The sequence below is a fragment of the Eupeodes corollae genome, chromosome 1, assembly GCF_945859685.1.
Source record: "Eupeodes corollae chromosome 1, idEupCoro1.1, whole genome shotgun sequence".
NCBI classification, from domain to species: domain Eukaryota; kingdom Metazoa; phylum Arthropoda; class Insecta; order Diptera; family Syrphidae; genus Eupeodes; species Eupeodes corollae.
The window spans coordinates 269,961,826-269,987,647 of NC_079147.1; the positions used below are offsets into that span (position 1 = coordinate 269,961,826).

Genomic DNA, 25,822 nt, shown 5'->3' on the forward strand with positions numbered 1-25,822 from the left:
GGCAAAAATTAAACACAACTTGATATAAATCCATATTTTAAAAAGTGAAAGTATAATAAAAAAAATATTATTTATAGAGAAGATCAAGCTTTAACAATAACAAGTGAAAATATCTTCCCATTTATTTTGATTCCAAAAATTATCCTAACCAATAAATAAAGACAGAATTTCAATTTTTATTTTTTTGCAAAATATTATTTATTCCAAAATTATTCGCTACGTGATTTTTATATTTTTTTAGAAAAATGAAAAAACTTTTACACTTAAAATTAATTCGTTTGTACAATTTTCATTATTTGTTGTTTTTTATTTTGTTTCTGTAAGTTAACTTTTACATTTAAAAATTACATACAACTTATGGTGATTTAAAGAACAAACAAAAATAAATTGTTTAAAGAAAAAAAAACACGTTTTTACTGCACATAAATGTTTGTTGTTTTTTGATGCTTCGAGTATATTTTAACGCTGAATAGGAAGTTGTAGTATCTTTTTAGTAAACATCATGAATTAGAATTAGTGTATAGTATGAGTTGTATTTTAATTTGTAGAAAATGTTTTGTGAAGTTGGAAGAAAAGTTGAAAAGTTGTCGGGACTTATCTTCATTTCTGCTCACCGCACATCATCGGTTGAAAACCACTTAGTTATATTTTGGAATCACAATACGCTTTGAATGAGCTCCCATCATCCTCTTTGATGGGAGACACGAATTCTTCGTGCCTAGTTTTTGCTTCCATCACCATCGTGGTCATGATGGTCATCTGTGTTCATCGATTCCGCCGAGGATGGCTTATGCTGATGATTTAAGGACGGTTGCTGTTGGATAAATTCCACGGATATTTGAAGAATTCCATTTCCGGCGGCGGTAAGGTGGTGATATCGCATGGCGTAGCAGAAAACTTGAGCCATCAGCTCCCAGCACAAGTTATTGCAGAGTGTGTAGTTATTTAACGGTATTTTAACACTCTTGATGACTTTTGGTTTCTGTTTTTCGGCCAATTTAGCCTGATCCGGGATATAGTATGCAATTGCCATCTTTTACACTTTTGTCTTTAAAATGTACACAAAAATCGAAGTTAACTTTTTTGGCGCCAAATCGTTTTTCACTTCACGAAAATACGACGAAAGTCTTAATACGTATGAGGAATTATTTTACTATGCGTGTTGCCACTTCGGTGGTTCTAAACAAACTGATTGAGAAGTCCTTTAGTCAAGAGGATATAAATAAACTTGTGGAAAGTAGCAACAGCATTACACGAAACGTATAGACGTTACCTATAGGAAGGAATATAGAAGGGAATCTCCTTTGGATGAAGCCCGACCAAATATGCGACAAGCGACACCCTTGTCGGAAAATAAAAATAATAATAATCCCCTCGCAATGAAAATCAACTGTGCAATTGAGGACACCAAGTCTGAGTCACCCTTGTAAATGTTTTTCGTCTTTGTTTTGTTTGAAACCATCAGGAGGGGAAACAACACTGCATAGAAGAAGTAGCACGACCAAATGTACATAACATTATGTATTCGAAGTGTGCTCCTTGAATCACTCGCATCGCACTAAAAGCCTTCATTTCCATCATCAGAATCAGAAGAACCCTATAACGCTAACGCCGTACTACCTCACCACCGAATCGCCCGACCGAACCAGAAGAGGGTTGACACATATAAAATGTGTTAAACAATAAGTTTGACTTCCCCATTTATCAGCTAAGTACGTGATGTACATTATATTTATCGAATTGTAGGTAAGGTAGGTTTACTACAAAACGCACAGGGGGAGGTTTTATAGTACTAGATAGGTATAAAGTGCAATACCTACTTTATACCTTTAGGTACTACCTAACCTCTATCTTTAGTCTCTACTATAGAGAAAACCAGAAGCATACTCAGAGGAATTTGTTGATTCATTGTGGGGTAGTCGTAGAGGGTAGATATTATTTGTTTGAGATACATTTTGCTTGTTGCAAGTTCAATATTTGATAACTGTACTCTCTGTTATACCAGGAATTCAGGATATAGGTAAACCTGGGTGGATGAAATGAAAATTCCAAGAGAAAAGTCCTTAAATGCGATTCGGTTCGTATCCTGTGCTCTGGGAAGGGGAAATAAGCAAATGTATATAATGCTTTTTATCTTAAAAATGAATTCGGGGAATATTTGGATATACATTATAATATTTTGGCAGGATAACTTAAGAGAGTTATGTAGGTATTGAAATGTAACCGTTAAGAGAAAACAGCAGTGTTAACGTTAAGAAGGGTGTAGTAAACGTAGCTTATCCTCTTATTTTCTGAAATGTATCTCTTAAAATCACATTGAATTTGGTAATAGGGTTGGTTTTTGGTATGTAGCTTATAATTGAGATGATAAGTTTTGGCGGTAAATATTGGAAAGTGTTGCTTTTGTATGTTAAGTTTACAGAGCTACGTAAAATTTTTTATAACCATGTATTCAAATGAATGCTTCCAAAATTTTTAAAACTAATTTTTAAAATTTGATTTTTTTTGTACTGTTCAACATCTTAAAGCTTAAAAGTGTTATAATTTTTACGAATTCCTATAGATAATTTTTAAAAATAAAGTTTTGAATGGAAATCAAGTAATTGATATATGGACTTTAACTCATACATTTTCGATCCCAATTAAAAAAAAACATGTTTTAATATTTAAATATCTTGTAACCTACACTTTTTCAACAGTTTGATTTGTGTTTTTTTTTCGTTTCAATTTTCGATTTTAATTTGGTCCTAAATACAATTTAATTTTCATACCAAATTTACGTTTTTGGACATTAAACCACCAATGCGCTTACGTAGAGTGCGAACTGAAGAAAATATCGCAGCTGTATCGGCCAGTGTTAATAAGGACCATCATTTATCGATTCGCCGCCGTTCGCAGCAATAGAGTCTCTGTTACTCAACAACGTGGAAAATTGAATTATGATTTCAAAATACAGCTGGTGCAAAAATTGAAGCCGAACGATCTACTGCAACGTAAAATTTTTTGTGAATGGGCTCTTGGAAAGTTGGCCGAAGATCCACTTTTTTACCAAAAAATTGTGTTCAGCGACGAAGCTCATTTTTAGATCAATGGGTACGTAAATAAGCAGAATTGTCAATTTTGGAGTGAATATTAGCCAGAAGCATTGCCAGAGCTACCAATGCATCCAGAAAAAGTCAAAGTTTGGTGCGGTTTATGGGCTGGTGGCATCATTGGGCCACACTTCTTCTTGAGCTCTACCGTGAGATTATATCCAACTTTTTTTGCCCAAAATGCAACAGCTTGACTTGCATGACATGTGGTTTCAACAAGACGGTGCCACATGCCACACAGCACGCGCAACAATAGACTTATTGAGAAATGAGTTCGGTGAACATTTTATTTCACGTTCGGGAACGAGAATTAGCCGCCTAGATCGTGCGATTTAACGCCTTTATACTATCTACTCAAATAAAGATTTCAATCATTTTTCTGAATATGATGTTTTTTTTTGAAAAACTTTCCTATGGCTTTTAAAAAATTATCCTTTTAATAAAATTTCTTCTTAAGAGTTTTAAAAGTATTAGAAAACTGTTTTTAAAAAACTACAATACTAAAAGTGCGAAATTAACCTCATCTGCCCATGAAAACAGCTTCGTGTGTTTGAAGTAAAGTTGAATGTTGATACTGAAAACTATTTTGAGATTGAAAGTTAAACTTTTATGATCCAAACAGTATAGTTTGCATTAACTTCTCCGTTAAAATTGTTCTATTTTTTTATTTTAATCTAACTTTGGCTCATACAGTCGAAAATTGTGTAAAAAGAATAATAGAAATATTTCCCACTTTGAATTACCAAAAAAACTTGCAATACAGCTCGTATTGGATTGTATTCAATCTACAAATATTCACAAAATAAGTGCATATGTCTCCTAAGGTCCTGTTTTTACACCGACCACTTTTCTCTTAAATTCATAAGCGATCTAATGCCAAACTTCTGATCCTCAGATTTCCATATTTATTTCAAGCAAGCTTAAGATTCTTGTTATTGGGATATGGAACTATAAAGTCATTCTTTGTCCAAAACTCGAATATAATTTTCAAATTATGGCTCTTTCTAAGCCCATTTGAGCCTCTTGGACGGAATTCAAAACACAGCTTTAAATATTATTGTCTTACGGAAACTTTTGTCTAAGAATGCTCTCTACGAATATGCGCTTTACTGGGCTCAATATTTTCATCTTGGAAAGTGTGAAAAGATTTTCTCAGAATTTAAAACTCTACAAAACTAATTATTTAAGGCTAATTTTACTCTCACCTAGGTTTTCCATGATGGAGTAGGACACACTTGGACCAGTTTAATGGTCCATTGTGATACCACATGAATCTAGAGGTTTTCTACTAACCTTAATGATACCAGTTTGAGACCGTTACGAAGAGTGGAAGACTGATTATGTCAATAAGATTGAGATCGTCAAGTCCTGCGTTTTTAAACTAGAGTAGGTCATGTACAGAGGAGGTAAAGAACTGTTCCCTCCTCTTCCTCATCCATACAACTTCTGCAAAAGTCAATTAATAGTAGGCCTAGCCGCGTGGCGTAATTTCCTATTAGACAGTTATATAAAATCTGCTTAGAGATTACATCTTGACCGCTTTAAATCTAGTGCAGGCCAGATGTGTTTTGTGACCCGACACGTAATGATGTTATTCCAATTAATGTTTGGCTTCTTCATAGCGTCTTGCATTAGCATTAGCCAAACTACGTAGAAAGGGTTATAATGTACCATTTATGTCGAGTTCATCTGCCTTACAATGTCCTGGAAAGTCTTAATGGCCGGGCGCCCAGCAAAGTGAAATATTAAACTGTTGTGCCATCTCCAATACAGATGAATGACAGCAATGGACTGTAATAGACAATGTATTCCATAAATAGTTTCAAACAGTTTTAGACAGTAAGTTTAAGTAATTTTTAGTCTAAAGCCGTTGTTCCACACTTCAAAAATTGTGCTTATTCTTACAAAAGAAAGCTCGAGCGAAAGAGTACAAAATTTCCCTTTTGTTTATAGATTTAGTCCTATGAATTTCTTTTTGCGATTTCTGGGCCGGCTTTAAAATTCGATTTAACGTTCACGTTAAGTCATGACAGAAGAAGAAAAAACGTGTGTGGCCAATGGACTAAGGGTTGCGTTAAAAAAGTAGTCCAAACTTGTGCAAATAAATTCGAAAACCGTTCCAGACATTTTGACAGTTTGCTCTCTCTCTGAGAGCATTTCATCCTCACTCCTTAAATTTTATATATGATAAACTTTTAGAGCGAGAAATTTGTGGAAGACAGCTAGAGTTTGTAGAGACATTGTCTAGAGCTTTGATAGAGGCCTCACTGCCTGAGAAAATACAAATATCAGATATTGATATTACCTTTTCTTTAACCCAGGACAAGGTTTCTTTAATCGCGAAAAGTTCCGCCTGGGACACGCTTCAATGATCAGGAAGGCAAAATGAGAGACTTAATTTTAGTCAGTCAGAGTACACACCTCCATCAAACCCTCCATTTGTTTTGGACACATCTGTGTAAATGCGGATCGATTCGTCTTTCCTATCCTCCGCTCATCTAAGTTTTGAATAAAATGTTTGTATTCATTCATGACCACTTAAATGACAAGGCCTGTAGACAAAATGTCATTCCGCTTACCAAAACAATTAGATCGATTTTTTTCGAGATAAGACCAACCATCAAAATTGTAGAAGAAAAAAGCTTGAGTGTATTTCAATGTTGTCAACTATTTAAAATAAATATAAAGGGCTAAGATTTTCAGAGAATTATTTGTCTCATTTCAAAAAAGTGGAACAAAAGTATAGTTGACAAAAATCTCTCCCATGTTACTGGCCAGTTAGAGCCAGTTTTGACAGGTTTCCATTTCAATTCAATCATTGGAATTTTCTTTGACAGGTTGGTTATAGCTTTCATTGAAAAGTTTTGTCATCGGACACAAATTTCCTGATTGGAATCAAACATTTCCTGATTGGAATCAAGTATTTTAGGTTAGAGTTGGTCATTTAAAGTAAAACTGACAGATGCGAATACAAAGAAAAAGGAATATTTTCAGTGAAGCGGTTTGGTTCCGAAATGTGGAATCAAAAAAGAGCTGTTCATTCAAAATGATTTTATCAATGAAAAACTTAAAATGATTTAAAAGTACAACCTTGAGTTAAGTAACACGAGCCAACACTGGTTTTGTCACACGAAGTTTGACAGCTAATTTTGTTTTGTCAATCTAATCTCATTATTAAATCACTATTGTCAAGTGTCAATTAGCCTCAGTTTTTTGGTTGCATTTTAACACCTTTTTGTTTTAGCATTTTTTTGTTATTAACCCTGTGAACATGTCGAGGAAGTATGACAATGATCCTATCTTTTTATGTTATGTTTGCGGAGAACTGAAATTCAAAAAACAAAACTTTACGAATCTTGTGTTGTGTTATCACCAATGTTTTGGTTTTTCTGACACCCATCAAGACAAATCCTGGGTTCCTTATGCGTGTTGCATAACGTGTGTGAAAAATTTAACCGACTGGAAGACGGGCGCACGACTTATGCCGTTTGCAGTACCCATATGATATGGACTGAACAGCGAAATCACGTTTCGGATTGCTATTTTTGTCTCGCTGACATAAACGGAATAAAATACAAGAAAAAAATATACTGGTATTGACCCTAACTTATCTTCGGCTATAAGACCAGTCTCTAATTGCAAAAAATTGCAAGAACTATTACTAGTTGCAATTACGTCTGTTGAGAATGCCCATTCACACCCGTCCACTTCAGGTAAATGTGTTGACGAGGACGATGACTTTCAGTTTAAAGGAATCGCAAACGTGGCACATTTCATAACTCGGTTAGACTTAAATGATCTAGTTAGGAATCTAAATTTGTCCAAAAAACAATCAAAACTATTAGGATCTTGTCTAAAAACTAAGCGATTTAGAAAAATCTGCATGGAAGGCTTTTAAAAATGTTGTTGCAAATTTGTTGGGTAACCACAAGAGTGACAGTTACAGGGATTTGGTAAGCGAGCTGTTAATGACATATAAAGCTTTGGGTTGCAACATGTCACTTAAGATCCACTTTTTAGACTCCTACTTGGATTTTTTTCCCTGACAATTTAGTGCCTGTCAGCGACGTGCACGGTGAGAGGCTCCATCAACACATTTTGAATATGGAAAAGCGGTACTAGGGCAAATGGAACCCAAATATGTTAGCGGATCACTGCTGGGCAATTAAAAGGGAAAATCTAAGATTTATTATGCATTTATAAAAAAATACAGTTTTGATTAACAAGATCTGTGTTATTTCGCAATATTTGAAATTACTCAATACAATAAAATCTTTGGCCAACACTTTTTTTAACTATTTATTTTTTCTTATGATCACCAACTAAGTTTTACTCAAATTCATCAATAAAATGATTTAAGCTAAAAGACCGGTACCTTCTCCTATACTTACAAGCCATTCGTCTCGTCTTAAGAACAAAAATTAAAACAATCTGCAAAGTTATGTTTTCCGAAAATTACAAAACTAGAATATTTGACTATAAATTTTTAATGCACAACTCCTAAGACTTCTGCTTATATTCCTTCAGCTTAACTCAAAACTCAAAACGAAAGTAAACTAATCAAAGTACAATAAAAAGTTTTCAAATTAAGTTTTTGAATTTTAAAAGAAGAAACGCTATGAAATCGTATAAAGACTAATATACCTACATGAAAATCCGTAAAATAAAACAACAAAACAAAAGAAAATGAGAAAAAGAAGAAGGAGAATCCTTGCTGGATGCACTATAAAAATTCAAACACTAAAAAATGTGCGGTCCTGGTGGAACTATAACATTCCCGTGTTTTCGTTCTTCAAGGTGAATGCCACCTTCATGCAATTTCCTGAGCGATTTCTTGTTAACATTTCATTTTTTTCTGGATTTTAAATTTTGTGCAGCATGCATTTTACGAATACTTAATGAAGAATGAAAAGAAAAACATCCCCAAAGATTGAATTTTAAAGTTTTTTCTCAACCGTAAAGTTTATTTTCCTTGCAACCCTTTCGTTTTATTTTGTTCTTTATTATGAATTCATATAACTACGTCTAAAGCTAAAGCTCCATAGCTGACTGCTGGAACTTATTTATACTTTAAGCATCCCGCAAGTACAAATGCAAATATTTAAATCTACATTAATTCCCGCGGGGATATGAAAGAGATCGAGTTACCAGCACCAGGACCTATCTTACTAGTCCTGATCCTGATGCATAAAATAATGATATGACTGATGGAGCAGCTCCTTTCAAATGAAGCTGGGTTTGGCTTCTGCATCTCTGCAAGCGCATTCTTCGTCACAAAAGAAAATCGAAGGATGCTTGCGCTTGGTAAACCGTATTGATGGGGAATCAGCAAAACCGAGAAGCACCACTCTAGGAGCTATTCGACGAAAAGTTCTTCTCTCTTAATTAGAAATATACCCTAAAGATATATGCATGTGATTCACTCCTATTTTTTTTCTTATTCACTTTTACGATGGAAACTAAAGCGGATTGAGAGAGTGAATCTGGGATAGAAGGATAAGACCACACCAACGACAAGGACTCTAGGACGACGACGACAACGATGATGGTCATATAAATGGGAAAGGCGAAAGAAATCAACCGCATAACTAAGAGTGGCATAAAAGTGCTTTTTTCCTATTTTTCATTTTCACTTATTTTTCTTCATTTTCATCAACTTCACCAGGTTACAATACTGCTGTGGCGGTGTGGGAGAAAATGATGAAGGTATTCAAAAGTTGCGGCGACTTCATATCTAACCTAAACCTCTTTGAATACTTCCACTTCAGTAAACAAAAACAAATGGGGGCAAAAGAGCTTTTTTATATTTTTTTCCTTAAACCCTTTTCGGCTTAAAGTAAATGAGAAGATGGAATATTTTTATTATTTGATCAGGAGCACATTTGAATATTGAAATTCTCGAATAAAACTCCTTTTAAATTGACGAACTGAGAATTTAAGTTTTATAAGCAGTAACATTTTTAGTATGTGACTCTAGTGTTTTGATATTTTTCTGAAGTGATAAAGATACATTTGAAAATCGTAAATACGAAAGAACTTTTAAGTCACAAAAACTTGTATTCTACTTCACACATTGTGGTTTTATTAACGTAATGGGATGGCTTCCCTTCAACACTAAAATTACACGATATTACACCTACCGACCTAAACTATTACAAACCTTCTTGCCTTATACAACCTGACTTTTTATATATATTTTTTTGATTACTTAAAATGTACCTCATGCACCTCCTTTACCCAAATTAAATTAAAAAAGTGTGCAACCTCCCCATGTAAACCGCTTTCAGCACTGTTTTTTTCTTAAGCTATCGTACAAAAGCTTCCTTTTATTATTCCTGTTCATAACAAAGGAGCAAATAATATTATATGAACTATTGACCCACAGCCAAGCTTTCTTCTGTCTCTATTTTTATTTAATTTTACTTTCCACCAACAACGCTTTTTAAGAAGCAATTTCATACCAACCAACTTTACTTAATTTGTGTGAAAAACCTAAACGAGTTAGAAAAAGGGAATGAAGTTAAAGTTATCACTACAGACTTTTGTGAAGTCTTTCATAAAATCCGTCACCAAACTTTGTATCTTAAACTCAAAGCCGTTGATTTAACACCCCCTTTAATTTAAAGGCTTATACCTTTCATCCGTAAGCGATAACATCTTTCTTACTTACATAGGTCCTCAGACCTGTTATGTCCGTTGAGAACCCTTTAAGGGGCATAGGGCCTCTACGACGCATTATAGATTCTATAGATTCCTGACCTGCCCTTCTATGAAGGACCTCATTTGATATGCGGCTTGGCCAGAAAATCCATAGGATGCTACGAAGACATGTATTCTCGAAGGTTTGCAACTTTCTTGTTATGGCTGAAGTAACCTTGCAAGTGCTGCACCCATAAAGACCCACAGATTCGACATTTGTGCGAAACAGTCGTAGCTTTGTCCTTAAGCTGATAGAGTTATTAATCCAAATTTTTAATAGCTTAACGAACGCCACTTTTGCTGCTTTGCCGATACGGCAGATGACGACTTGTTCGGTTCGTCCTTCGATTGAAACGATACATGTAAGATATTGAAAGCTTTCCACTTTTTCCACCGTTTACGAGAAAATATTTATTTGAGAGAATGGTTGGGTTCCGAGGCTGATCAGTTTTTTTTTAATTTCTTACTTACTTAAGGTGGCGCTACAGTCCGGGGCGGACCTGGGCCTATTCCAACAAGCGTCTCCAGCCAGCTCGGTCCCTAGCTGGCTGTCTCCAGTTTCGCACGCCAAGTTGGTTGAGGTCCTCTCCCACCTGGGTGCGCCACCTGAGTCGCGGTCTTCCTCTACTGCACCGTCCCTCGGGATTGGATTCGAAGACCTTCCGGGCTGGAGCGTTGATGTCCATCCGCTCTACATGACCTAGCCATCTAAGCCGTTGGCCTTTAATTCTGTTAACTAGGTCAGTCTCGCTGTACAGCCCGTACAGTTCGTCGTTATATCTTCTCCTCCATTCTCCATCTATGCGTACGGGACCAAAAATCACCCGAAGAATTTTTATCTCGAAGCATCCTAAGACGCTCTCATCTTTCTTTCACAGGGTCCAGGCCTCAGCGCCATAAATGAGAACCGGGATGATAAGTGTCTTATAGATGGTGATTTTACATGCTCGAGAGAGGACTTTACTTCTCAATTGCCTTCTAAGTCCAAAGAAGCAGCGATTTGCAAGAGTTATTCTTCGTTTGATTTCAGCGCTGGTGTTGTTGTCTGCATTAATAGCGGTGCCTAGGTAGACAAAGTCCATAACTACCTCAAAGTTATAGCTGTCCATGGTGACGTTTTGTCCAAGACGTCGTCGTTCAGTGTCCTTTTTTGATGACAGCATATACTTGGTCTTGGCCTTATTGACCACTAAACCCATCTTCTTCGCTTCCGTCGCAATGCTCAAAAACGCTCCACTGACATCACGCTTTGATCTTCCAATTATGTCAATATCATCTGCGTATCCGAGTAAATGGATGGATTTTTGGAAGATTGTGCCTCTAGTGTTGACGGTTGAGTTTTGCACAATTCTTTCCAGAACGATGTTGAAGAAGTCGCATGACAGTGCATCGCCTTGTCTAAAACCTTTTTTGACATCAAATGCATCGGTAAGATCTTTTCCGACCTTGAAAGAGCAGCGTGCATTCTCCATCGTCATTCTGCACAAACGGATAAGTTTGACAGGGATGCCAAAACTAGACATTGCTCGGTAGAGCTCTTCCCTATAGATGCTGTCATACGCGGCTTTTTCCAATTTTCTTTTGTCGGAAATAATTATCAGTCCCACAACTTTTGCTTCTCTCTCCACCACACTTGTTGTCATTTGATGGAGATCCATTATCATATGAGAGAGTAAGCAAACATCGTCTGCTTTAAATAGGATTTCAAAGTCCATTGGATCCCTGCACTATCTGACAGAGCTGAGCGTAGTAGGTACATCGCTTATCACCATCATAAACAATATTGGCGACAGAATACATACCTGTCTGACTCCGTTTCGGATTTCAAAATCATCTGACAACCTACCATCGTGAAGAACGTGACACTTGGAGCCATAATATTTTGCTTTAATAATAGCAATTAGTTTTTCTTGGATGCCTCTCCTCCACAAAGTTAACCAGATTTACTCTCTGTTAAAGCTATCAAAGGCCTTTTCGAAGTCGATGAACAGCAGGTGTAGTGGTGATCGATATACAACGCACTGTTCAATAATGATCCGCAGGGTGCTGATAAGATCAATACAGGAGGATCCAGCGCCTAATCCTGCTTGTTTGGCATCGAGTGTGGCCTCAAGGTGTTCTCTGATGCGTTCCAGTACGATTTTCGCTACCATTTGGACAACGGCAGGTAGAACGCAAATTCCTCTACAGTTTTTGCACTTTGTAAGATCTCCTTTTTTTGGAGCTTGACTATAATTACGACAGCATGTCTTGCTGTCGCATCTGTTTGCAGCATCTTCTGCTTCTTACTCCAATGTGTTAATGTAAACGGTGATTTTTTAAGAGCTTTGACATTTTTTTTTTAAATAAAACGCATAAAATTTGCAAAATCTCATCGATTCTTTATTTGAAACGTTAGATTGGTCCATGACATTTACTTTTTGAAGATAATTTCATTTAAATGTTGACCGCGGCTGCGTCTTAGGTGGTCCATTCGGAAAATCCAATTTTGGGTAACTTTTTCGAGCATTTCGTCCGGAATAGCCCGAATTTCTTCGGAAATGTTGTCTTCCAAAGCTGGAATAGTTGCTGGCTTATTTGTGTAGACTTTAGACTTGACGTAGCCCCACAAAAAATAGTCTAAAGGCGTCAAATCGCATGATCTTGGTGGCCAACTTATCGGTCCATTCCTTGAGATGAATTGTTCTCCGAAGTTTTCCCTGAAAATGGCCATAGAATCGCGAGCTGTGTGGCATGTAGCGCCATCTTGTTGAAACCACATGTCAACCAAGTTCAGTTCTTCCATTTTTGGCAACAACAAGTTTGTTAGCATTGAACGATAGCGATCGCCATTCACCGTAACGTTGCGTCCAACAGCATCTTTGAAAAAATACGGTCCAATGATTCCACCAGCGTACAAACCACATCAAACAGTGCATTTTTCGGGATGCATGGGCAGTTCTTGAACGGCTTCTGGTTGCTCTTCACTCCAAATGCGGCAATTTTGCTTATTTACGTAGCCATTCAACCAGAAATGAGCCTCATCGCTGAACAAAATTTGTCGATAAAAAGCGGATTTTCTGCCAACTTTTCTAGGGCCCATTCACTGAAAATTCGACGTTGTGGCAGATCGTTCGACTTCGACTGCGAACGGCGACGAATCGACATTTCACGGTCTTCAGCAACACTCTCAGAAACAGACGCAATATTTTCTTCTGTACGCACTGTACGCATTCGTGTGGTTGGTTTAATGTCCAATAAAGTAAACTGAGTGCGAAACTTGGTCACAATCGCATTAATTGTTTGCTCACTTGGTCGATTCACATTTCGAACCGAACACTGATTTTGGTAATAAAATTCAATGATTTGCAAGCGTTGCTCGTAAGTAAGTCTATTCATGATGAAATGTCAAAGCATACTGAGCATCTTTCTCTTTGACACCATTTCTGAAATCCCGCGTGATCTGTCAAATACTAATGCATGAAAATCCTAACCTCAAAAAAATCACCCTTTAGTTACGCTTGTCGCGGCACACACTGTTTTGAACCTCTCTCTTTTTCTTGCTATACGAGGACTCCAGCTCGTTTCTTTCTTCCTTCCTTCCAGTGCAGCAGTTATTGGAGCCCTTTGCTTTTTGACTACGATCCTTGCCCAAGATTCTTCTGAAAACCAAGTGTTGTCTCTTATTTCTTTCCAACCAACTTTTCTGTCAGCACCTGAAATGAAAACATGTTTCACAGCATTTCAATGGTGTTCGATTTCGTTATGTACTGTGCTACTGATTGTTCTCATTTCGTGTGACAGGTGGTCCCTAAATTGTTGACGGGTCGCGGGGTCATTTAGTCTGGCGATGTTGAATTTGGGCGCTCGTGTTATTCCTATTGATCTTCAAACTGTAGTTGTTCGCAATCTTAGGGTAGCTATAATTGTCACGAGCAAGGCTCATATCGGTGTCTCTTCTGTATCGTACGTCCAAGGAACTGCTTCTAAAGCGTCAAAGTGGTCAATTTGGTTGGAAGACGCTTGCTTGTTGGTCGACATACAGCTAATTTTATGACAGAGTTTGTGTTCAAACATAGTGCCACCAATCACAAGGCAATTGGCGTTGCAGAAGTCAGTTAACCTCTCACCATTATCGTTGCAATTTTCGACTCCGTGAACCTTCAGGAGACGTTGCCCTTGCAGATTTTTCTTCACTTATGTATATAGGGATACACAAATCATTGCCCGGGGGCCACCACGAGAAGTTAAAGCCCTAACTTCGACATGGAAAGAAAGTTGAAATGCTGGCCTAAACTAAGTTTTAGGCAATCAGCAACTACCAGATCTGCCATGCCGCAGGCACTCAACCCCACATCTTTCTTACTGAACTTAAAGTGTGCACGATGTTACCATACTATGTCTGTTCTATTCGTAACCTAGGAGTTATTTGCTACACTCAGCTAAATTTTCGAGCCCAATTTGATTATTAACAATACCAACTCATTCCTTGCCTTCTTTAAACTTTGACCTAAGGAATTCTCAATCCCCTTAATCCCTAATGACCTATACACCACCTTTATTACAAATTTACTTGAATACGCTAGTGAAGTCTAGTCTCCCCATCAGAACTTTAACTCTCAAAGAATTGAATCTGTAGAACGCAGATTTCTTCGATTTGGAATCCGCGGTCTTCTTCTTCTTTTGTTCTTACCACCTTTATAAGGTTTGGTCAAAACTTAATAATCTGCAAACTCTCACCATTTCTTCTAGAAAAGATTCCTTTTTATACTTATCCACGATAAGCCAGAAAAGCTCCTCTTTTTCGAATTCTTCATCACCATACCAACAAATCGAAAAGCTCACATTTTTGAATACTTTTTTGATAACAACAACATGTTTAAAAAACTTGTAGATTTAAGTGAATTTTTTAGGCTCTATAGCTTGTAGAACTCATGATTCTCTTCCAATTACCTCCAAAACTTAACGTCGAGATTGAAAACACCACAAGTCTTGGGGTAAGGCATAGAAAAATGCATCTGGAGTTACGCGAATTAAGGAGAGTTAGTAAGTTGTTTCTTAATTCTGCAACTTTAGCTGTGGTGTTTCCAGCATTATGTCAATTTGAAATTTATGGGGAAGGGGTTTTTGAGGAAAGTTGGGATTAGAGTAGCTACTAAATTAGCCCAGCAAATGCGACAATATGAAGCCAGTTCCCTATAAAGCGTAAATAAATTTTCGAGCAAACTTTGTCTGCAATTTGCATGATTAGATGAAATAGATTTTAAAATGTGATCCGCCCCAAATGACTGCTGCGAATTGTAATATGCTCCATTTACCCACTGACATTCTCCCGGCACCTATGCACCACAAACACATCCATTTAAACACAACAAGGGTCCTTAAAAGAAAATGGGATCTCACAGCATATAAAGAACCGCGCATCAGGGTTAAGGTAGAACAATTTTTCACTAGATTGCTCCTTCAGCCAGATAAATCTGCATTTGAAATGCATCAGCAGCAAAGGTTTAAACCAAAACAACAGCAAAAAATACGATTTGTGTAGGTATATCCTTTTTTGTTGTAATCATTCCAACTGTCAAGGGATGTTTTTGAGTTGCATGAGATGAGAGTGCACGGAGTGCTGAAATGCTGTGTGAAATATCCTCTCTCCGGATACAAGGACATTAAATTGAATGGCAACGACAAAAAGTAATTTGCATTTTTTTTATTCTGCATCCTGTTTCTGTGTTTTATTTGCTCCTGCAAACCTGGAAACCCTTTGACAAGAGAACATGAACATATACATACATACATACAATAGCAAAACAACAAGTTGAATGACCTACGACAACTCGAACTCGAACCAAAGTAAACATAAATTGGAACAAAATGCAATGACGATTATGTTGATGATGATAATGATGATGACGATGACGGTGTTGAGGACATCAGCAGAGGATAAAAGGACATAAATTGCAATGTCTCTGAGTAATTAAAATTAAATTCACTTGTGGAATTGTCCATCTATGAGTAATTGCTATCTCTGTGCAGGACCTTTTTTGGGTGTACTATAGTAGCTCAATACGAATACCGCAATTATCTTTGACTGTACCACCAAAAGGATGTACCTATACCTACCAAGAGTTGTATAGGAAGGATGTACCAGGGAACCACTTGTAAACTACTATTTCAACGGCCGGCTAGCGATAGAGATAATAATTACTTCAGAGACATTCTGTTGTGGGTTCAGCTCTGGAGGAATATACTACCTACAATATGCTTCATTGCATCTCTATGGCAGGTGGTTGATATGGTGTATTCGAGCGAGTCCCTCAGCCTTTGGGGGCGATTCTGGTGCAGGCCTATGAATTCATTAAAAAGCCGTCAATTTGGGGGAAGACACATAGTCACACTGTATCGTGGTCATGGACTCTGAATGTGAAGGTTTATATACAAAACAACGTGGACATTTTGTGATTATTGTATTCGACACGATTAAAGGACTCGACGACGCATTGCTCAATTGGGAAATTATTATCTCCCAATGCGAGTATGATGATGGGGCAAAATACGGTGATGGGTTCATTTGATTACACTCGAAAGACTATACCCTCCCTATATTAGTCCTATGTGCTATGCATAGGTAGACATTCATACATTAAGACGACTTCGTTTGGTTTCAATTGAATTTTACGCTAAAAAGAAAACGAAATTGCCTCAATTACACAATAGAGATGAAAATTGCTAATTTTGAACCATTGCAAATACCAATTCTCATCCCCCAACTTTTTTGTTAGGACTGGTGGAGAAAGGTTTTATCCCTGTTGTTAATTTCGCCCGATTCGAAATGGAATCTGGGCAATTAAGAATTTATCTGATTTGCTCCGATTTTGAATTTTGTATCCCGTAGAGATTGATGCTCATAAATTTTATAATTGAAGGGTTCGAGTCAATAGAGCGTGTATTTTTATGGAATCTTAAACTTTATTTTTTATTTTTGAAAGTATGTATTTGGATTTATTTTTTTAACTTTTGAAGAGTAAAAGATAACATTTTTTTTTATAAGTAAATCTTTAGGGAATAACTTCTGGGTCTTTTGGATTTAATTTTATTGTAATTTTCTCACTTTTTTCCTGGATTTGTAGCTGATCATTCTGATTAATACGTCTAAGCCTAGCATATAAACTGAAAGTTTAAGGTATAAAGTTCTGACATAAATATAGGCAATCTTTTTAGCTGCGACATAACATAATGTTTGATGCTTAAGAAAACTTATTTGAGAACAATAATTCAAATGAACTGCAAAAGAAATTAAAAAGAAAGTTTTTTAAAATATCTGTTCTTTTTATTTTAAAGTCAAATTGTTTAAAGATGCTTTGATTTTGTTAAAAAATATTTCCGGATAGTTTACTTTTCAAAATGTTGTTCATTACAAAAGTTCCGAGGTGACATAAATTGCCCATCAAGATCGTGTGACTTGACCCTTTTAGACTTTTTCTTGTGGGGATTTATTAAGACGCAGGTCTATGCGAATATCGGTCGAATTTAGCTTCATACATGCACCAATGTCATCGAAAATTGGACCTTTCTCAGACCGCCTCTCATATAATGTAATTAATTTGAGAGCCCCAAATATAGACATTTCATTGGTTTGAATAAATTTTAACATCGACGCTCCATCTATCGATTATTCTAAACATCGTACAGCGTTATAACCAAATATGAGTATTGATCAAACGAAATTTTGAAAAAAAATTATTTCGGAAAGCTTTTGAAATACAGTGATTTGGATTCAAAAGCAAAAACAAAACTATGACCTATCTATAAATTTAGATGTAAACATAAATTTGAAGTGAACAATTTTGATATACAGCGTCTTGAGTCGGAAAACTGAATTTAAAAAAATTCCCAATTTTTTCTGAACTGTAATTTCAAATTTTCAAAAAATATGTTTGTATTAATTTTTATAATAATAAACGTTTAAAGTTAAAAAACTAAAATAATTTTATATTGATTTTTGTTTGATTTTTAAATACAAAGCATGTGCTAAAATGCAAAACTGAATATACACAAACATTTTTGAAAATACCTTACACTTCCGGTTAGGTCTTGGTCTTTAATAAGCAAATCGATTTAAGCATTTTAAATAGCATTAAAGCACAGATACTATAGTAACTCTTTTATCTGTGATTAAAGCCTGTACATTTATCCATTGGTCTTAAAATTTTATATCAGAAACTTAAATTTTACAACCCTAAAAGTGTTGATTTAAACTCGTTGTACAGGGTGTCTTGTAGATTAATGTTTTTAAATACTATTATTTCAAAAAGTTATAAACGTAGGGGGGAGGATGGTGCGGTGCTATTTCATTGGAATCAATGATCGTGCGGATTTCTCAGTCTCGATGTGAGACTAGTCTAGTGAGCATTTTTCGCTCAACGGTTCGTATGTAACGAAAGGAATAATTTTACCATTTTTTCGGAAAAGTTTGGGACCAGGTGACAAATGTCAGCAGTGAAAATTAACGATGCATGATAACAGATTTCTTTTAGCTGAACTTTAAAGCTCATCGTTTTCATCGCACACGTGGTTTCAACAAGATGGTGCTACACAAGGGCTAATCCAGACTTTTATTCAGGGGTGGCCACTCACCCAACACACAACATATGAACGAGTTTTTACTTATCGCTTAAAATTGTTCCTTAATGTTTTGTAGAGGTGGCTGATAAAATTTAAATAATATAATCTGTATCTGAACCTAATGACGAATGCCGGCAAGCGCACGCAGCGAAACAACAGGCATACAAGACTGCGCTGCTCGCGAGCTCTACGAGCAGAAGAGGCGGGAGGAACGCCGACTTCTCAGAAGGAAAAAGAGAGGGCATGAGAAGCGTGCGGTCGAAGATGTTGAGAGGTTTAAAAGCAGGAATGAAGTTCGAAAGTTTTATGAACAGCTGAAACGAAATTCACAGGTACATAAACCTAGAACCGAAGGCTGCAAAGACGAAAGTGGAAACATCATAGTGGATCCGCAGTCAATGCTGAGGATATAGAAGGACCACTTCTGCAGACTGTATAACGACGACGACGAACTGAATTCCACTGTCAGGCAGGATGATCCATTCAACATAAACGACGAAAGCCAACAATCCCGTCCTTCCGACTTAGACGAAGTAAAGATTACCATATCTAAGATGAAGTCTAATAAAGCCGCTGGAGCGGATGGCTTGAATGCCGAGCTCTTCAAAGCAGCTGGAGATAAGTTGGTTAGGAGAATGCACCAACTTATCTGTAAGATATGGTCGGAAGAAAGCATGCCCGATGAATGGAAACTCAGTATTGTTTGCCAGATCCTGAAAAAAGGAGACCCTCTAAACTGCACAAACTATAAAGAGGAATCAGCCTACTTAACATCGCTTATAAAATCTTCTCTGCCGTAATATGTGAACGTCTAAGGCCCATCGTCAACAACGTGATAGGTTCTTATCAGTGTGGTTTTAGACCAGGAAAGTCCACAGTTGATCAAATATTCACATTTCGACAGATCCTGGAAAAAACCCAAGAACACCAAATAGACAGCATCTACAGGGACCGAGCTAGATGGAGAAGTTTGTTAGGTGGGGCCCTAGTTCACAAAGGACTGTAGCGCTACCTTATATAAGTAAATAAGTAAAGAAGTCAATTAAACTTTAAAATTGTGAAATGTAAAAAAATGTTTCCTTCTTGTATGTATTTTAGAAAATAAGTGTAGAAAATAAAAGAAATTGTGTACTTTTCTATAAAATTAAGTAAAAACAAATTAAAATAAGGACATAAGTTGTAAACAAACTTTTGTGGGACAATTCCAAATTACACGTTTCAGAATATCTTTTCATTTCCGTTCTTAAATCAGTTCAGTTCCAAAGGTTTTATATTAAGACACGAAACGTTTATTATGTTTTTTTTAGTTAGTAATAAGTTTAACAAAAGTTGCTGTTTCTGGAACATTTATATTCATAAAGTTCGTGTTAAGATCCCAGTTCAAGGGCATCCAAAGCAAATCCAATTCATTTTATATCATTTTTTTTGGTTCTTAAAAGTGTGTGCATTCAACAGAAAATCAATTTTGAAAGAAATGTAATGCACGACTTGGTCGCTAGAACTTTCTTATGTCTCGCAAAAAGTCTGTTTTTATTAGTCAAATAAAAGAATAATGACATTTTTGATAATCAAATAATTATCAGCATCATCCAATAATTTGATCATAGACAAGAGCTTGCACAGAAAGAGAAGATTATTGAAATCGGTTCATTAGTTCTTTATAAAACTTAAGAGAACAACAAACATTTAATCTGTCAAAAAAGTCGAGAAAATAAGAGCTCCTAGAAAAATTAATAAAAGTGTTGTAAAAACTGTATATAAATTCAAAATTATCAGTTTAAGTGAATCCTTATAACCTCTGCACAAGGAAAATATAAATATTGAGAATAAGTCATAGAAAATAAGCCACAAAATCATCGAAATCGTATTGTATCAACTTATCCTCAATAAATGATCAAAAGGGGAAACCTCTCCAGATGCTTACGGCACTGAAAAAAGAGGCACTAGGTACCACCTTGCTATGGCCAACGACAATATTGTAATTAATAGGGAACTGCTGAAAGAAATTCTCCGGGAAAACAACGCAGATTTGTCAAAGAACTTCCAACTAAAAATCACTTTCAGAGTCTATTCACGGAAATAACAATATTTAAAATCAAACACGAACAAATTTCAGCCAAAGTTGCACAATAAAAAGATAGAAACAAACAACTGGAAGCGCAAATGGACAAAATAATGCAAAAAAGTACAAAAAAAAATCTAATTGTCTGGCTACCTGTTGAGAACAATGTTGACTCGACCGAAAAAGCCAAATCAATTTGTTCGGGTTTGCTTAACCTCAACACAAACACCGAAATCGACAACGCTTATAAAGTATCATCCAGAGACCCCAACAAAGCAACAATTGTAGTCCAAATGAAATCTCAACACATAGCTTCAAAGTCTTTTGTTTTCCTTAAATTATTAAGGAGACAGAACAATAATATTTTCAAAAGTCTATACGCTTAGGCTGTCAAAGAATTTAAAAATATCTGCAATACCAAAAAATTAGAGAACGAGCAACAGAACATATCAATGATAAATAGTAGCAGATCCTCCTCAGACTTTTGGAAAGCAGTCAAACTCTTAAATGGAAGAAAAAACTGAATTGCAACTGGCCTACAATCACACTATTTATGTACACACTTTAGAACTCTCTAAAATACTCCACAGATTTCCTCCAGAATTCAGTATGTGGAACGTCAATTATTTGACGATCATCTTGATCAACCATTTGACCTTGCGGAAATTCTTCAAGTGATCAACCCCGCAAAAACCAATAAAGCCCCAGGTGAAGACAGAATTCCTTTCGAGTTCTTCAAAAACTGTGAAAAACGTAGAATTTGCTCAAGCTCTTACGAAAGAATTTAACCGATAGTTTGAGAGTGCAGATTTTCCACAAAGTTTCAAAAAATCAATCATGTACCCAATTAATAAAAAAAGAGATTTCTTGAACCCAGGAAATTATAGCGGGATATCGTTCCTGAATACTGCTTATAAGTTATGTACAGCGCTAGTATTCAAAAGACATACAGACTGGATTAAAAACAAAAACATTCTGCATGAATTTCAAACAGGCTTCAGAGAAAATTATTCGACGGTAGATCAGATTTTCACCTTGTTAAACATTGCACAAATATACCAGCAAAAGCACAAAAAACTGTACGCTCTATTTGTAGATTTCAAAGTTCGACTCCATCCCACGTGAAGCACTCTTTTACAAGCTCTTTAGAATGGGTATAAGCAGTAAAATAGTAAACGTCAAAAGGGCACTGTATGAGAATAATATAGCCGCGGTGTGGGATGGAAACTTTTTGTCTGAAGAATTTGCAACGACGATGGGTGTAAAAACAAGGCTGCATTTTTAGCACGTTGTTGTTTTCTTGTTTATTAAAGACATAAAAGACGATATCGGAGGCAGGGTGGAAATCAATAGGGTATTAATACCGGGCTTTATGTATAGTGACAATATTGTTTTTCTCTCCGATACAGTAAATAGTAAAAATACTGCCAAACTTGAAATTTATCTGCGAATTAAGAAAAGACGAAAATTATTGTATGTAGAAACTGAGGATGGCGATTCTCGAGTAAAGAAAGATGGACTTATCAAACCGACCCCATTGAAGTTGTTAGAGAGTATAAGTACCTTGGTTTTCTGATAACGTCTAATCTCAATGTGGAAAAACACCTAAAAATTAAATTAGCAGAACCAAAACGAGCCATTAATTGAGTCTGGTTCAGTTTGGAGTACCTGCATCGAAAGTAAATTTTTAACGCAAAGCTCAAAGCATAAAATTATACGAGCGACTGCCCAGACTATTTTTCTATATGCAGCACGAGTATAGGGATATGGTAACTTTGAATCTGTGGAAAAGTTTTACCGTTGCGCATCTTTAGGCTACATAATAATACCCCAAACTACATATGATCCATCTGGAAACAGGTTGTCCACCACTTCTATTGGAAACATTAAGGATACAAAATTATCGGTTCATTTCGGAATCGGATTATTGATTTTTAACCAAAAAAATTGTATGTGGACTGCTGTTATTTTTCGTACTGAAAAAATGAAAAAACTCTTATCTCCAAAAAGCTTAAAACCTTAATTTCCTATTCTGTACGAGCCAGGACAGACAGACAGACGAATAGAATCGGGGACCCATTTTTTTTTTCCATTTTTCTACCATCGTAATGACATCTTTAATTTAAAGCTCTAGTTGAAAATGTTGATCCTATATTTCAAAAGTAAAAATTACTTTAATGATCACTTTTTATGTGAAGGCGAGTTTCAGGAATTTAAAGGCAACTTTCTTTTAAGAAGCTTAACATTTGCTCTTTTTCTTAGAAACAAATTTTATGAATATAATTTAAGGAATTACTTAAGTTTTTCCAAATTCAAAATTGAGTAAAACAAAAATTTTAATTGTTTTGGACATCAAACCACTTTTTGGTAAATGTCGTTAAATTACAAACAAATCCCTAGATGAAATCTTAAATTATACAACTTGACTGTATAATAACTCTTATGACCCACCCCTGGATAGTCCATTGGTCAATAGGTTCAATGAATGATTTGTGCTTCGTTGTTGAATTGGGTTGAATTTCCGATTCATATTATGTTCTTGGTCTAGTCCTCAGTTAAAAGTAGAGCTTTTAGCAACAAAGACCCCTACGACCAAATGGAAATCAATTTTTTGAAAAAAAAAATGTTTACAAATCCATTTAAATCGAACATTTTTTATTAAATCTTTGTGCTTTCCAAGGCTTTTGTTTTCTATCAGGAACAACAACTTTTTATTATATAAATGGTATTGAATTCATATTTCCATACCTTTGTTTCCTAAACTCTTATGTATCCTTTCAATAAAAGTGTTAGTAAAAACATACTTATCCTTTGTAAATTATGCACAAACAAATAAAACCCTGAATCCTTATCGTTTTCTGATGTGTTTTGTGTGATGAAGTGCCTTTCCACACTCGAAAGGGTCATTATTACTTGAAAATGTATCTATGTAGATGGGTATATGCATCACACAATAATCGCTTGATGTTAAATGCGTGAAGTTAACATCTTCAAAAAAATATATATATATACAAATTTCATCCATACGGGCAGGCACACTTAAAAATTAACAGACGAAGACCAGATTGATGAAAAAGTGTCGTAGACATTGTCAAGTGTGTGCTTCTAGAGCCTTCCGTTTGCCTTTCGTGTCATCATTTATTATATTCAAGAAGAAGAGACTTTTGTTCCTTTATTTGTTTCTTCTCTAACAACTCACCCGTAGCCAGGATTGAGATTGAGAGACTTAAAAAATGTATTCATTCTGCCTTAAAGGACTTATAGTAGATGTACACTTCTTTTGTGGTTCAAGACCAAACACACAGGGCCAGGAGTCGGGGCCGTTTTCTTTCAATTGTACCTATGTGACGAAAGCTAAAGGTAGGTAGGTAGGTAGGTAGGTATAGGTATACACGCAATGGTACTTAAAAGGTCTTCAGTTTCACGACACAAACAAAACCAAAGACCAAAGCAGAAGAAAACAAATTGTACATGATCACGACTACGAGGACGACTCCGACTACGACGAAGCTGATGATGATGACGACGCTTAGAACGACGCGGCAACGACAATGCCTGGTTTGTACCTATGTAAGTATTAAGATTGGATACGAGGATGTCATTCATTTCAAGGGTCGGTCGGTCGGTAACAGTACACCAGCAACAGCAGAATGGCGGGGACCTGAAATTGATTCCTTATGCAAATTTTAGTGCCCAAATTGCACAGCTAAAGGTTGCCACTGTATGTTTGAGGCTCTCTCATGGATTGTAGCTTCCTTTTTTCAGCCGAGACATTTCGTCTTCTTTCTCGATGCTGTTTTGTGTTTCTGAATTTCTTTCTTTCGTATTTTAGATTACTGTGACTAAATTGTACTTGGGATTTAATCACTTGAAAAATATTCAAATGATTGTGGAGATGGCATTCAATCGTGAGTGAGTCCTTTCTTTTTTCGTCCTTCTTTTTTTTCGCTGATTCGATATGATGAGATGATGGTGATGTGAATGTGGATGTGGATGCCACATTGGAAAGATGATGATGATGATTGTTTGAATTCGTTGTCGTTATTTGTTATGCGGGTTCTCGATTTCGCAACTGACTACGATGAAGATGACGATGACGATGACGATGAGTAGGTATAAAAAGACGAAGGCCAAAAATGCGTTCTTCAAAAATGTAATTGAACATTTGAAGGAGCTACGCGCTAGCTCACCTCAAATCACATCCTTGTTTACTTGTTCAATTTTTCTTTTTTACTCCAAGGGTCTGTTATAAATTATTTTCAATTTTAAAATGAAAATGATTTTGGTTTTGTTGTTGTTGTTGTTAGTGTCGTTGTTATCATATAATTTTATTCAAATATGCATTGGCAGAGAAGTAGACAGGATTCATGTTTCAATTGTCAGCAATTGAAAACAGTAATTGTGTATAGAAAAGCCAGTTCTGTGGAATTTATCACTGACGTAGTCATTTTTTCGAAGGGTCCGCCTAAATTCCTACCACTTTTTTGTGTTTAAAGGTATAATGATACCGGGAAATGAAATATACACAATTACTTTATTTTACAAATGGAATTTGCATTATTCAAATTAAATGTTTTTTTCTGTTTGAATATCAAATGCAACTAATGGGTGTAAGATACAACTTAAGGAAGAAGAAGATTAATGAAAAAAAAAACACATTTTATTTAAGCTATGTGCAACGTTAAAAACGGTGGGTTTGTTTTATTTTCACAAAGTTTATCAGGTAAGCAGAATTTGCATTAATATCCAAAGGTTAAAGAAAAAGTAAATATGCGCCCAAGTTTACGTACTTTATACCGTCCATTCAAAAAAATGGAATGCATGATGTTGTAGGGGAACTTTACATAACTTATTCTTTTGAACAAAATAAAATGTCCAAGAAATGTGGTCTTAAAATTGAATTTTTATAATTAACATTTTGCCCAATAATCGTGTTAATTTTTGATTATTTGACTCAAGATCTCATTTTCAAGGCATAGATGAATGCTATACTATTAGCATCATAGATTAAAAATAAACTATAAGATGTTTCAAACACATTATAAATATATTAAATTTGATAAACCGATATTGTTTAGAAATGGCCACCAAATTCTGAAACTTCAGTACTACCCACGTCTTCGTAGCAAGGTTAAATTTGATCAACCAAAATGTTAACCAGATTCTCTTGATACTATGTTACTATTTTCACAAAGGAAGTTATTGCAAATCGGTCCAATTTTTCGAATTGAAGCTTTTGACATCTCTCAACGTTTTAAGGTCCCTAGAGTTCTTAATGAAAGATTTTTAGGCGGATAACTTGTTTTACAGATAATAACATTTAAAGATGTAAAACGGGCTTGCAACAGAAGTAAGTGAAGTGATTACT

At 35.8% G+C, this 25,822-nt stretch overlaps 1 protein-coding gene across 1 annotated transcript; it reads right to left on the reverse strand.

The window, feature by feature from the left end:
- Positions 1-217: 217 nt before the first annotated feature.
- LOC129941623 (uncharacterized) lies at positions 218-1,318 on the reverse strand. The gene has a single exon (XM_056050309.1). The coding sequence runs from the start codon at positions 1,031-1,033 to the stop codon at positions 719-721; it is 315 nt and encodes a 104-aa protein (XP_055906284.1). The 5' UTR covers positions 1,034-1,318; the 3' UTR covers positions 218-718.
- Positions 1,319-25,822: the final 24,504 nt, after the last annotated feature.